At 46.8% G+C, this 14,739-nt stretch overlaps 1 protein-coding gene across 1 annotated transcript; it reads left to right on the plus strand.

Moving 5' to 3' along the window:
* The first annotated feature begins 878 nt into the window (after positions 1 to 878).
* TCAF2 (TRPM8 channel associated factor 2) lies at positions 879 to 14,243 on the plus strand. The gene is made up of 7 exons (XM_062513685.1): positions 879 to 1,519; positions 3,981 to 4,951; positions 6,818 to 6,912; positions 7,940 to 8,153; positions 10,005 to 10,244; positions 12,108 to 12,445; positions 13,998 to 14,243. The coding sequence occupies exons 1-7, from the start codon at positions 903 to 905 to the stop codon at positions 14,241 to 14,243; spliced, it is 2,721 nt and encodes a 906-aa protein (XP_062369669.1). The 5' UTR covers positions 879 to 902.
* Positions 14,244 to 14,739: the final 496 nt, after the last annotated feature.

Consider the following 14,739-nt stretch of genomic DNA (forward strand, 5'->3'; position numbering starts at 1 on the left):
AGAGAGCTTCAGGGAAAAGCTGAGCCAAACTTTCAAACCGAGGGAGCCTTAACAGAGTGCGTGTCACTCACAGACCTCAAAAGGGCTTGGCAGTCAAGGTCAGTACACTCTCCTTGCTTAGCAAGTGGGAAAACCGATAAAACAAAGCTATGGGAAAGGGAAATTATTTTATTGAGACTGTAAAATAGTTTGGATCGGGGAGCTAGGGCATGACTCTCCTGTGCCCAGACATGCTCTCCTGGGTACTGTGTGCTTTAAACTGACTGTTATTGCAGGGAAGCTGGTCATCTTCATCATTTTTGCTGACTCCTAATACTAAGTACAGGCTTGTAGTGCCTAAATGGAGGTAGAAAAAGTACAACTTTATAATACCACGTTGCAGCAACAGCATGTAGCTCTATATGTATTCAGATAGGAGCTAAAATGTGAAGTGCATGTTTGAATTACATTGTGTGTTGATACAGTCTTTTCATTTTCTGCCTGTTCCTGTGTAAACCACCTCTACCATACAAGTTCCTAGTAGACATCCTGGAGCCTCTGGAGCTCTTCCTCTTCAAATAAATTGTTAATGGGAAAGTGAATACCTTTATTTCCCTGTTTTCCTCCATGGTGCATAGCAGAATTTGTTGAAACAGTCACTTTGTCTCTATAATCATGGTATACTTGTCACTTCTATTTAAATGTGTAAATAGTGTGATAGCAAAGCTAAACAAGCAAACAAACAAAACAGCAAACCAAATCCTTGAAAAAGCTGTAGCCACAAATCTGATTCCTCCTTGTTTGGAGTTCCTACTAGACCACAAAAAAAAAGGCTCCATGAGGTTGTTACAGCTATTTATTATTGCCAAACTTTACTGTAATGGAGGTTGTTCTTCTCTCCACCAGACAGGAGTGTCCTGGAGATGAAACCCTGTGCCACCTACGAGCTGTTAGTGGATGGTGTCGGGCCATGGGACTTCACTGGAGGTTTTGTTCCCTGTGAGCTGCTCCTTGTTGGAGAGGACGCCTACCCTGTGCTCCTGAGTGCTAAGAAACAGGTCCTGATTGCTGTTTCACAGTATGGGAAGGGCCGGATGGTGGTCGTTTCCCATGAAGGAATCCTGAAGAGCCCCAAGTTCTCCCAGTTCCTCAAAAATGCCATGGAGTGGCTCAAGCCTTGCTCGGATGCCCTGGTTGGGATTCATCCTCGGTTGGATTCCCTGTCCCAGGTGCTGCTCGGGGCTGGCACCAGAGTGCAGGTGGGGGCAGAGCCCAGCCCATCAATGGGGGTGTTCTGTATGGATGCCTATGACAGCTCCCAGGCCAAAGGCATCGTGGACTTTGTCAAAGCAGGTGGAGGGCTTCTTGTTGGAGGGCAAGCCTGGTACTGGGCGAGTCAACACAGCAAGGAGAAGGTGCTGTTGGAATTCCCTGGGAACCAGGTGACCAGCGTAGCTGGTGTGTACTTCACAGGAAACGCAGTGGAAAAAGGCATCTTCAAAGTCGCCAAGAAGATTCCCAAGATCCCATTAGTTGTCCCGTGAGTACCAGAACTGGCCTCTCTTTAAACCACCAGCCAGATTATGTTGATGGTTGGTTGTAGAAGATTTAGGAGGTGAGAAGTGAGGGTGATGGTGAATGCTGGTTCTTTAATAACTGGTATGGAGTTGTTGCCTTCCAATTCAAAGGGAACCTTCCCATTATTTGCAATTGGAAAGAATGTTGTCTTCAACTGCTTCCAGGGCAGCAGGACCAGGCCTAGGGAATCCATTCTAAGAGAAAGAAATGAGAGGAGCCATCTTTTAGAGCAGCCTGCCTGATCAAGTGTACCTGAGTGAAATGCAGCAAAAGAGGGACAGGAGGAAGAACTCTCCGTCTCCCCACACATCTCTACATTCAGGGCAAATTTCCCACAGCTGAAAACCAGGCTGGAGATGAAGCAGCAGGCCAGCTCTCTGGGCCAGGCTCTGGCTGACAGCTTCTAAACCTGTTCAGCCTGTTCCTTGCAGTAATTCACTTCTGCAGGTAAACCCCTGGAGCTGGCCAGAGCTGAGGCTGGGTGCCTCCTCCCTTCTCATCTTCTGACACAGGCTGTGGGCAAGAAAGATCAGTGCTAGCAGTTTTGTTTGGGATTCCAGCCTGGCTCTTTGGGTTCTGAATTATCAGGTGTAAAACTCAGGGCTCTTATGACTCATACTGCACAGCTGACCAGGTATTGGAGTCCTGGATGTTGCCATGCTGTCTTCCTTCCCTTGCCAGTGGCTATGCCAGGCTCTTTCTCCTGCCACTTTCTGCTAAGTTACGTAAGGCACAGCAGGTTCTACAAGGAGTATTAGTGCTGCTGCACTTCCTCTGTGTGGCTACTTCATTTCACTGTAGTGACAGCCACAGCAATTACAGTAAAACTCCCTGTGTTTCCTTCACAGCCTTTTGCTTGTGGATATAGAATGCTAAATTTCTATTATTTTCAAACAATTAATGGAATTTGATACTTTTTGTTGTTTTCCAGTAAAGGTAGTAGAGAGCTCTGCTGTTTAATTCAGTGTAATGCTTAGGGCATAGTTAACAAATCAGGTTGCTTAATTAAAATTTGCTGGTTGCTTCTTGTTACCACCTGCACTGCACAGGCATGTTCTCAGTGCTTCACTCACAAGGTATGGAAGAGGGAAAGGGATGGGGAATTCAGAAGAGAAAAATTATATCACAATTGACAAGACTTCAAATGGTAACTAAGGGTGAATTACACCTTGTTTAGGTTGTTTTTGTGGGGTTTTTGTTTGAATCCAAAGCCATGGAGAAATTTAGATCTCCAGTTTCTGTGTAACACAACAGCTCTGTACATCTGGGTCTTCCTGCCAGATTTGTGTGCAGAGAATCAGGCTTCAGTCTGAGACAGGGGCTGTGCCATATGCCTGGGCACATGCTCTGTGTGGCAAAAGGTCTCAGTAAAGCAATAACCAAAGAAGACCTGCAGATTTAATTCTTGTCCTGTGGGCATGAAGAAGGGCAGCATCATTTATTCTCACTGAGTTGGCAGCAATGACCACATAACAGCAGATCCTTTACAGGTGTTGGGGGAAAACTGTTTGGCAGAACCTGGGGAAAGTGTACACAAAGCAAATGAGAGAAGTTCAGCATGCCTTTCTCCACAGTGACATATAGGAGTTATATGGAAATAGCAGAGTAAGAGAGCCTTGCACAGCCTAATCTCTTTTTACTGTGGAGACCAACAATGTGAGGTAGCATGAGGTGTATGTATTAAGGCTCTAATTCAACTTCCAGTCACTCACTGTTTGTCTAGCTGTGTGTCTGCCATGTAGCCCATCTGTCCTAGCACTCCTTTCTTCAGTTCTCAACAGTGGCAGAGCTTGGGAAAAGCCACAGAAATCTTCTGGGCTCACCTAATTCATAAAGGCTAAGGTGGGGCAAATAGAGAAAGTTTCTCTTAAAGGAGATATGCCAGTTCCCACATTATGTGCAGTTTAAATCTGCAGTTAAAAAAAAAAACAACTCTGAAGGGTCTGATTTTTGAGTTTCTGCAATGTATTTAGATTTTCAAGTGGCCCTTCAAGGATCGAGGTCTAGAAGCTTCCTTTTTGACCTGTTCATTCAATTTTCTAAATGAGGGCTGAGATTCCTACGGATTTGCTTGGCTGTAACAAGCTTGAGGCTTTAAAAGGAGAAAATTGAGGCATTGATGGATTTCTTTTTTTTAATGGAAGAACTGACAGCATGATATCCTGGGATGAAGGAAAAAGAAGGGGCAAGGATGGCCACTGAGAGTAGCTCAGTTGGAGTGTGGTGCTACTAATAGTGTCAAGAAGGTGGGTTTGATCCCTGTACGGAGCACCTGCTTAAGAGTTAGACTCAGTGATCCTTCCAACTCAGAATATCCTGTGAAATCAAGAAAAGAGCTCCTTAAATTTCAGCTATGACACCAGTCATGTTGTGCCAAGGAATCCGGGCTGGGGGCTAACCTCGGACCTCTCTTGGCTCTGCAGGCACCAGGCCAACCTGAGTCTTGATGCTGAGTTTCTCCTGTGCGGGGTGTCGGAGCTGGATTTGGTGACGGGAGGCATCCCCTCCACCTTGCTGGTACACGGAGCCCTCTCCTTCCCGCTGTGCCTGGACCATTCCCAGCGCTGCCTCTTGGCCGCCGCACGCTACGGCCGAGGCCGCGTGGTGGTGGCGACCCATGAGAGCCAGCTGTCCTCCCCAAAGCTGGCCGGATTCCTGCTCAACGCTGTGTCCTGGCTGGATGCTGGGAGGAAGGGGCTGGTGGCGGTGGATCCCAGCCTGAAGAAGCTGTGCAGCCTCCTGTCTCAGGCAGAGGTGAAGTCGCAGCTGTCACAGCTGACAGGTGACATCAGCGTGTACTGCTGCACTTCTTACAGCGACAGGGACGCCGAGAGGATCCACGCTTTCGTGGCGGAGGGAGGTGGCCTGCTGGTGGGGGGCCAGGCCTGGTACTGGGCTTCCCAGAACTCTGGCAAAGCCGCTGTGGCAAAATATCCTGGCAACAGGATCCTGAACCGCTTTGGGCTGAGCATCCTGGAGCGGAGCGGCCAGGCAGCCAAGTACGTGCCTGTGGGGCCGGGAGAGCACTACCACTTCCGCAGGGCTCTCCTGCTCTTCAGCACCCAGCTGCGGGAGCATCAGGAGCTCACGGAGCCCCTGAAGGGCTGGCTGCACCCGCTGGCGCAGGATTGCGCTGCCTTCCTGCACATCCCAGCCCATGACTGCCCTGCATATGCCTCGCTCCACCGCATTCTGACCAAAGTGCTCAAGAGGACTGGGATCCCACAGGTCAGCAGGCACTGCCCAGTCAAGAGCAACTCCAAGGAGGCAGTGCTTCTCTGCATGGCGACTGAGCTGTCCCTCACCATGACAGACAGCGCGGCCCTGGTGCAGAAATCTTCTGCTGCGGTCTGTGCCCTCCCTGTCACTGTGGAAATCGATGGCACAAACCCAGGTGAGGAGTTATCTCTGCCTCTGAAGGCATCCTGTTGCTGGGATCAGTGGGGTGCCTGCCTTCTGTACGCCTGTGTCTGTGCACAGATGTGCAATTTCACCATGGGTTTGAGAGGAGACTGAGCTCAGTGCAGTGACAGTTAGGCTCCTTTTGTAGCCAGCCCTGATCTCAGCACCTGAAACACCCCATGGAAGTCCTGCTTCCTCCCTGTTGGTGCACAGGCACTGGCAGGAGAAGAGCCCCCAACGAGTGGAACCACAGGGCACTTGCATGATGTAATGATTTTGTCAAGAAAGCTTTTCTGAGAAACCCTGGACTCTACACTGCAGGTTGCTATTCCCATAATTGTGCTGATAGAGCCATCTATGGAGCCAACCTGCAAAGAGGTGGGAGTTAGAAACAAAAAGTTTATTTGTAATCTAGATAATTTCAGCCCAAGTTATAGCACAGTCCCACAGCTCAGTGTGTCAGCACACTGGAGGGAAGATCTGGTTTTGGGGGTGAAAACAAGAGGCTGGAAATATGGTGGGAACTTCCTCAGTTGACAGCATCACTGAAGCCAAGGTATCAAGTAATTACACCATGAATGATTTGTCTAAGCTTAGGCCTTGTGTCTGTACCAGCTTGCTGAGATTTCTGCTCACAACTGATATGTTTAAACTCCGAGTTAAGTTCCACTAGTAACTTTTATCCCCTGGGCAGATTTTTTTTGGTATTAGAATATGGTTTAGAGGAGTTGATTCCAAATTGTTCTAATGAGATAAAGGAGGCTGTTCTGGAATGCCAGTGTCTGAGTGCAGTGGCTGTGCAGAGAGAAAAGTTGTAGAATAGCTTCTGACTGGTTTTAACACTAGTGAGTCAGGACAAAAGCAGAAAATACTCAGAATTTGTGTCATTTCACATAAATGAAAAATGGCAAACCCTGAGCACCGTTTCAAAACTGCCTTTGATGCAAATTCAGTGAAACTGAGATGAGCTGGTAACACACTAATAAAGCCTAATTTGCATTTTCCCTTAGATTAGGTTTTGCTTGACAAAACTGATTCTGCTTTCTTGGACGATAGGAAAGGTTGTAATTTGGGTGCTTAATGACAGTTTAGCTCTTTTTAGGACTTCTGGTGTTTGGATTGAAATGTGACTGAGTAAACTTTATGTCAAAACTAGGGAGTGGAATCTCACTGATCAGTACAGGAGTGATGGATCAGTTTTGCACTGTCAGTTCTGTAAATTGCAGGTGTTTAAAGAGATTTATACCGAGGAGACTTGCACTTCCATGGGAAGACTGTCTAGAAACATGCTGAATTGTAGTGGTACCCTTCTTACAGGTACACCTAGCACAGAATGGTCTTTTGAGACTTCCTCATCACTTCAGTCATCTAGAAATGACAACTCCTGTGGGCTCCAGATTCTGCTGGACCAGTCACTAAGGAAAAATGCAATGCCACTGTCAGTCTGTTATTTGGGAAATGTTTTATGACCATTACAACTTCAATTGTGTATTCCCACCATAGCTGGCACCTCTTATGAGGTCTTTCGGGTAAGAAGATCTGAGTGTAGGAGATGTTGGGGCTTGGATTCTTTTCCTTTTTCCTTCTCATTTTTAGAAAATACTACTAAGCACATTTAAGCTTGGTGTTTCCAGAAGTGTAAATCTGGGTGGGCTTGCTTGCTAGTGGTGTGATGATTTTGTTATTTTCTTTGTTTCTGACAAGTTGGGTAAGTGTGAGATGGTTCTGTGAGTGTAAAGCAAGGAAAAGGAAAGGCTGGAAGATTATTCTCCTGCTGCAGCTTGAAATCTCCAGGATCTGCAATGGTCTGGACAAAGAAGTGCATGACTGTTCAGAACTGTGTTCTCTTCTGTTTTAGGTAAGGCAGCCTGGAGGAGCACAGGGCTCTACCTCCCCGAAGGGCACACAGCAGTAATAACGTGCCCTTGCCTGGTGGTCGGTTCTGGTCTGAAGGTAAACTCTCTCTGCGTGGTGTTGGTTTACACCGGTGTATTTGTCGGGTGAGCGCTCAAAAAATATCACGGGGAAGGGTTTTCTCCTTAATGGCTTTTTCTACCTTTCCTGCCCTTTCCTACTGCTGCCACCCTGTGGCACTTTAAATGCTTTGTCATCATTTCTTCACCTAGTGTCCTCCTGCTTTTCTTTTGCATTCTTCCCATTCTGTGTGTTGGTGGAGTAATTGAGTGTGGCTGCTGCTTGAGGGCTGTTGGTTTTTGTTCTGCTATGGTGCAAAAAAACCTGATTGCGGTGATTTTCAGGTCTAAGATAAGTACTTGGGCCCTTCTATGAACCAAACTTGATTCCATCTTCCCAGAGCTCTCATAAATTCCTTTGACAGTGCTGTCATTCCTGCTCGTGTAGATGTATCCAGATGAGATAGGCACTGTTACTTGGGATCCTGTTCTCCACAAAATACAGCAGATATGTAAATGCTTACTTGCTTGGATATTTTTTGCAGTGACCTCCCTGCAGCTGAAATGCAGAGTTAACTCAGGTGCTTCTGTCTGATCCTGCAGCCACATGCTGTCTGTTTTATTATAAGAGCTCTAAGGAAGAGGCACAGTAAAAGAAGCCAGTCATGACCACATGTCTCCAAATCATGTTATAGGAAGTGACTCTGATGCTGGGGAAGGGTGGAGGAATGGTCAATGCAAGTGCAGTGCAGTGGAAGAAATCACTGCGGTACTCTGACTTGCTGGTGAAGGATGCAGTTGAGCCAGAAATACTGGGAGTAGATCTGTAAGACTGAGATAAGGACAGCATGAACTTTTTTTTATTTTTTCTTTTTTTTTTACTGTATTTACTGCCTCTGGTCACCACAGGCAGAAAACTTGAAGTAGGCTGGAGTCAGAAGGCTGTTTCTGTGTGTGTGCTCTGCAGGGACAGTGCTGCAGTGGAGAGCTCAGTGGATGCTGAGATCAGCCTGCCCGGTCACACTGGCGCACCTTTGACCGGCTGTTCCTACACTTCTGCTTGCCAGGTGCAGGTTGGGTGTCACACGGATGACCTCTCCAAAGCCAAGGAGCTGAAACGGGCACCAGTGGTAATACGCACCTGTGATGTTGCCTGCCAGAAACAATCCATTTCCTGCCTCTGGGGTGGCCTCATTTACATCGTAGTACCAGCAAAGAGTGTCCTGGGGAACGTGCCCATCACAGTGGAAGGGGCAGTCAGAGCTCCTTTCTTCAAGCTTGGTAGGTTTGTTTACCTTGGTGCTTTTTGCCTGAGGGCTGCTCACAGAAGTTGCCCCAGTGACTGAAAGGAAAGATGGTCCTGTGCTTAGGAAGGTCTTAGAAATGCTTGGATTTAAGAATACCCAGATTTATTTTCCTTACTATGTTGTCCTCTGGGACTCCCATTTGTCTGCTCATTTTTAAGAAGAGCAGAAGAGAAGCCCCCAGGAATCATCAACCTGTCAGCCTCAGCTCTGTGCCTGGGAAGATCATGGAACAGACCCTCCTAGATGCTACACTAAGGCACGTGGAGGACAGGGAGGTGATTTGGAACAGCCAGGACAGCTTCACCAAGGGCAAATCCAAGAAGGATGGGGATGAATTTGTGAGCAGAACCTGTTGTAACAGGACAAGGGGCAATGGTTTTAAACTAAAATAGAATCAGTTCTGATTATGTATAAGGAAGAAGTTTTTTACAGTGAGGATGGTGGAACACTGTAACAACTTGCCCAAAGAGGTGATGGATGCTTAATTCCTGGAAACATTCAAGGTCAAATTGGGCAAGGCTCTCAGCAACCTGATCCAGTTGAAGATGTAACCCCTGCTCATAGCAAGGGGGTTGAAACAGATGACCTTCAAGATCCCTTCCATCCAAACTATTCTACAATTCTATGAATCTCTGCTCTTGGGAAAGTCACTTAGTCACTCTGAGCCTGCTACGTGGCTGGGAGTAGGTGAAAGAGCTTTCACAAAATGGGTAGGGTTTGTCCACAGCAACATTTCTTGGAGGCTGGAGTTGTTATTTCTGATGGAAGCCGTTGTGTGGGGGAGAGGGAGACTGATCTCTGCCACAGCAAAGCATGCTTTGTGCTCTGCGTGCTTTACTGTGCCCTCATATGGCCATCTCTAGATCCAACAAGACATCTCTGCTGAATTTCCCATGTTTCCAGCAGTCTTCTCTTCTCTTCTCTTCTCTTCTCTTCTCTTCTCTTCTCTTCTCTTCTCTTCTCTTCTCTTCTCTTCTCTTCTCTTCTCTTCTCTTCTCTTCTCTTCTCTTCTCTTCTCTTCTCTTCTCTTCTCTTCTCTTCTCTTCTCTTCTCTTCTCTTCTCTTCTCTTCTCTTCTCTTCTCTTCTCTTCTCTTCTCTTCTCCCCTCCCCTCCCCTCCCCTCCCCTCCCCTCCCCTCCCCTCCCCTCCCCTCCCCTCCCCTCCCCTCCCCTCCCCTCCCCTCCCCTCCCCTCCCCTCCCCTCCCCTCCCCTCCCCTCCCCTCCCCTCCCCTCCCCTCCCCTCCCCTCCCCTCCCCTCCCCTCCCCTCCCCTCCCCTCCCCTCCCCTCCCCTCCCCTCCCCTCCCCTCCCCTCCCCTCCCCTCTCCTCTCCTCTCCTCTCCTCTCCTCTCCTCTCCTCTCCTCTCCTCTCCTCTCCTCTCCTCTCCTCTCCTCTCCTCTCCTCTCCTCTCCTCTCCTCTCCTCTCCTCTCCTCTCCTCTCCTCTCCTCTCCTCTCCTCTCTGTCAAACTGAACAGAACCAGCATTGTTATGTGAAACAGCAAATCTGCTGGACAAAAAGAAATGAGACACTGGAGAACCTTGATGCTTCTTGTTCTACGATACAAAACAGGGATCTGTTCTTGCTATGCTACTCTGTTATATGCCAGTCCTTTTCTGTTTCCTACCTATTAAAGAGCCTGAGGAGTTTTCCCAAGAACAGATTGAGGTCTGGCTATTTAACAACCATCACCCACAGTCATGTAACAACCACATACTGTTTTGCAAGAAATTTTCATGACCTGGTCTCTTTCTCTGAGCCTGACCTCTGTGAGCATGCTCAAAAGTCAGAATTGTGTTTAACAGATTTTCTGTGTTGTTGCTGTAGGGGAGACCTGTGAAAAGCAGTGGGAGGCCTGTATCCGGCACTACCCTGCTCCCTGGGCAGAGCTGGCTGTTGAGAATCTCATCCTGACAGTGCCTTCTGACAGCATCCGCCACATGGAGAACCCACGGCCGCTGCTGACCCTGTGGAACGAGATCATGGTGGCGATAAGCAAGCTGGCAGCCATACCAGCAAAATTCCCAAGGCCAGAGAGGATTGTAACAGATGTCCAGATCTCATGTGGTAGGTACATTGCCATATGGCCTTCTCCAGGGCTACGAGACAAGTGGCCTCTAGCAGCAGTGTCTGTTCCTTCAGGGTTATTTTGCTAAAACCAGACTGGGAACATATGTGAGGTGTTAAATGACTGTGACCCTTGCATAATTGTGAGCTGCTCCATCAGTGTGGAAATGTGGTAAGGCAGGGCTTGAAAAACATACCGATCTTTCCAGATGCCTCCCTGCTCTCAAAACTGGTGTCTCCTCAGCTGTTCTCCTGTCGGGGTGTGTTAAGATGCAGAGCTGCTGACTGCAGTGGCTTTAGCTCACATGTAGTTATTCATTCTCCCTTCTGAATGCACTGCACAGCCAGTACAGCTGGGAAGCAGTGGCCTGATTTCTATTTTCTCTCTGGCTCAGCCACAAGACTGTTCTCATGTGTTCAGTGACAACTTTTAGACCTCTTTGTGCCTACGTGCTGGAGATGGGCTCCACAAAGGTTATTGTGGGCAAAGCTTAACCCAAAAAGATGTGTGCCTGAGATGATGGCAGTGTGGAAGCAGATCCAGTATTGCTGTCAAAGCTCAGGAGTATGTATTTTTGCAGCTGATGTTCCCCCACTCCAGCTTTTCCAGTTCTGAACTGAGTGCCTTCGATCAATAATCAAATTATATTGTAAACTTGGAACTTTGCAGTAAAATTTTTGCTCAGTTGTTTTTCAAAATAAAGTGGTTAAATTCATCATCCCACAATAAGACAAGGGCTTGGCATGAACCCTGATGCCCTAAACTTTTGCTAAGCTACAATGGAAAGAATTTGTGGCACATCTTGGGAGTGTTAGGTTCTGCTATGCTGAGCAAATGCCAGTTAAAAATATCATAGTCTACAGACATAAAATTTCTTTTGGCTTGGGTGGACTAAATGGTTTCACTCACATTTCTGGATCTGAACTTTTTGGCTGCTAGTGATTGTTAATTGCATATATCCCTCTTACTAAAAAATGAGGAAGCTCAAGATCTTTATTAGTTCCTGCAGAAACTAATTCCAGGACATTCATGTTCATGCTCGCTAGTTCCTGCAGGAAGGGGATTGCCAATCCTGTTTATTCACCAGGCTCCCTCTGTGTAAAGGGCTGATAATCCTCTGCTACAACAGGTGTTTGAATCTGGGGGCACTGCTCCTGCCTGAAGTTTTGGGAATCTTCAAGGAGGACCAATTAGGGAAGAAGACACCAAGGAAGCATGAGTAAAATCGGTTGCAGTACATGTTTCTTTCATGGCAACATGCTGGAAAGTTGTTTATGGAATAGCTATCCTGCAAGGTTAAGAGCAGGCTTAAATATGCCAGCTACTTTGTAGCTTTAAGCCTGACAAACTGTTTTCCATGTGTCTCAGCCACACCAGTGACCACTGGAGTGCAGGCCTTCAGTATCCACACTCTGCACGGGAGCACTCAAGGAGCGCCATGGTGCTGAATCACATTATTGCATGGTTGCATTGGTGCCAACTGTGCCCAGCCTGTGGGAGATCAGGTGTGGTCTGGGCAATGGTCAGGCTTTTCTCCTCATCCCAAAACCTTCAGTCCAACTGTGAGTGTACATTTACAAATAAAAAGGGAAAGCAGGCAAAACTGCACTTAACTGATGGTTCAGTCCTAACTTTACTTGTTTGACTGTTGTAAGGGTAATTATCTGTTGGGGTGAAGCTTGATGTATTTCCATACATAACGCTGGGAAAAGTTGGTCGTTCATGACAATGTAAAAGTGTTATTTGTGAGATGGGGGAAAGGCACTAGAGAAATGAAAAAAAAAAATACACTAATCATTTACCTCTAAGAAGCACTGAGGTGAGCACTTAATGATGTGTGTTGTTACCTGCCTCTCCTGCAGGCTGGATGCATGCTGGCTACCCCATCATGGGCCACCTGGATTCAGTGAAGGAGATGTTAGACGTGAACCACATGCAAACCACTGGTCTTTGGGGTCCCATCCACGAGCTGGGTCACAATCAACAGCAGCAGGCATGGGAGTTTCCCCCTCACACCACAGAGGCCACATGCAACCTCTGGTCTGTCTATGTTCATGAGGAAGTGCTGGGCATTCCCAGGCATCAGGCCCATCAGGCACTCGGGCCACAGTGCCGGAAGGAAAGGATAAAAGAGTATCTGAAGAAAGGTGCTCAGCTAAAGGACTGGAACGTGTGGACTGCTCTGGAGACGTACCTGCAGGTAACAGGGAAGAGCGTGTGTGTGTTCTTGGTGCAGTCACTGAAGCCTCTGTCAGAGGGATGTCTGCAGCCCAGTGACTGTAGCTGTGAAGCCTCCTAAGTGTTTAATTATTGTCAGGGTTTATATTGGACCCAGAAAGCACCTCAGAGGTAAACAGGCAGAGTGCCTAAAGTTGATGTCTTCTGAAAACCTTCCTTTGCCAGACTTGGGCTTAGCCACTCAGGGAGATAGCTCAGTGCAATGTACTTTCTCCCTGGAAGAGAAACAGGAACTGCTGCTTGTTATGCAGCATGGGAAAAGGAGGATCAAACTTGGGCACAACTCTTCAATCCACAGCAGATTTCCTGTGGGACAGTGGGCTAGTTGTCAAAAAAAAACGTGGCACTGTGAAGTGTCTAGAAGGGTCAGGCTTTGAACAGTCTCCTGGTGAGTTATGTGGCCTTTTAAAAAACCTACAGAGAGGAGGGTGTTCATATCCTCCAGTGCACTGAATGGAGCCGCAGTAGTGCATCAAGTAGCAAGAGGATGGGCTCAGCCTATCCTCCTGCACACAGAACTGGATCCCTCACTGTGGTTGAGACTCTAAAACATGAACTCTGTCCTAGATTAAAGTGCATTCTCTCAGGAAGCATGCAAGACAGATTTCCCCCTTTCCCTTAATCCTCTTAGAAACTATTAGCCTAATGGAGAGAGCACTCAGCCTGATTTTAACTGGGGACTGCAAAGCAGATGTCCATTATGATGGCTTAAGCTTCCGACTGTTGTGAGGTGAGTACCCCTCAGCTCCCTTGTCTGAGAGCTCTCACACTTTATATGAGGAAAAGAATATTTACTGGAGGAGTATTGGTCCTGACTTTTCCACATTCCAGAGAAGCATCTGAATCATGAAGCTGAAGAGTCATCCTGTGGGGTTTCGTGGTGTAACAAATAACAAAATATTTATAAAGAGTGGAACAGTTTTAAGAGGAGACATTTTCCCACAAAACCTTACCAGTTTGGCCACTGCCTCACCAATGCTTGTAGGCTGGGATGTCTCATCTTCTGTCTGGTTACTAGCAGGACTGCTGGAATTAATGTGGCATAAAAGAACAGCTCTAATTCTGCAGCAGCAGTTTTTCTGTGTGAACTCCTTTTGTTCCTATTCTTAGGCAAAGCATGCCTGTTCATAATCTCTCCTTCCCATTTTCTCAGTACACTTTGTTCTCCTGTGCTCCTTCTTTCTAGCTATTCTGTCACTGTCCTCTCTGATGCTGTTTTCACTGTCTCTAAAGCAGCAGCTTATATAATAGATTGCTGACATTTCTGGCTGCTCCCAGTCTATCTTTGATCTCTCACTGTTTTGGGAGATCAGTGTAATGGGAAGGTGTTTTTTCTGTACTTTTGTGCTGTTAGTTATGCTCTGAAGCCTGAAAGTTGGATGCTTTCATCTAAATTTGTATTCATTCTAAAAGACACTGCAGAGACATGTGGAATTTTCTAAACTGTGTAACACAGGAATAATGCCAATGAAACAATAACTTCATTGCTTGTACACTGTATTCTTTTTTATCAGTTGCAGGAAGGGTTTGGTTGGGACCCCTTCACCCACCTGTTCTCTGACTACCAGAAAATGTCCACGATCCCAAAAGACAACACTTCTAAGATGAACCTGTGGGCACAGAAGTTTTCTCAGCAGGTGAATAAGAATCTGGCTCCATTCTTTACAGCCTGGGGATGGCCTATCAAGAAAGAGCTGTCTGTGGAGCTGTCCTCTCTACCCAGCTGGGAACAGGATCCAATGAGATCCTATAGACCATAAAGGAAAACTGCCTAAATCTTGGTTCTCATACTAGCTATGGCCTATCTTTTTCTCCTTGTGTGCTACATGATAGCTCACTATGTACTTGGATTTATGCTGGATCCTTCAGCTTCTTTCTGCCAGTGGAGGCCAACCCCAACAGAAATTCAACAGGGATCAGCAGATAAGCAACCAGTTAAGCTGTCTTCTGAAGGGTTAAATAATCAATGAGCTTGTTTCGTGGTTCTTTACCTCAGGAAGAATATAATTCTGAGTTATTTGGTTCCTACAGAACCTTTCTCTGATGAAATGGAAACTTTCTGAGTGGAGCAGTCCCTGGACCAGTTTCAAGGATTTTACCATGGGAATAGAGATCTTTAGAGCAAATAATAGCCTCCACAGTGTTGTATTCTTAGGTTATAATCTCTGTAACATGATATTTTCGCAATTAATTTTGTTACCCTAAAATCCCTAATTTTTAATTTCTCTAGTAGTGCAGAACTTCCACACCCATTGT

This window comes from Cinclus cinclus, chromosome 2 (assembly GCF_963662255.1).
Source record: "Cinclus cinclus chromosome 2, bCinCin1.1, whole genome shotgun sequence".
Lineage (NCBI taxonomy): Eukaryota > Metazoa > Chordata > Aves > Passeriformes > Cinclidae > Cinclus > Cinclus cinclus.

Bases quoted from the DNA above. Each gene is read 5' to 3' on its own strand.
- TCAF2 (XM_062513685.1), top strand. From the start codon at position 903: ATGAAACCCTGTGCCACCTACGAGCTGTTAGTGGATGGTGTCGGGCCA. The intron at 8,154-10,004 runs GTAGGTTTGTTT...TTGTTGCTGTAG, and splicing joins AGCTCCTTTCTTCAAGCTTG to GGGAGACCTGTGAAAAGCAG. The intron at 12,446-13,997 runs GTAACAGGGAAG...CTTTTTTATCAG, and splicing joins CTCTGGAGACGTACCTGCAG to TTGCAGGAAGGGTTTGGTTG.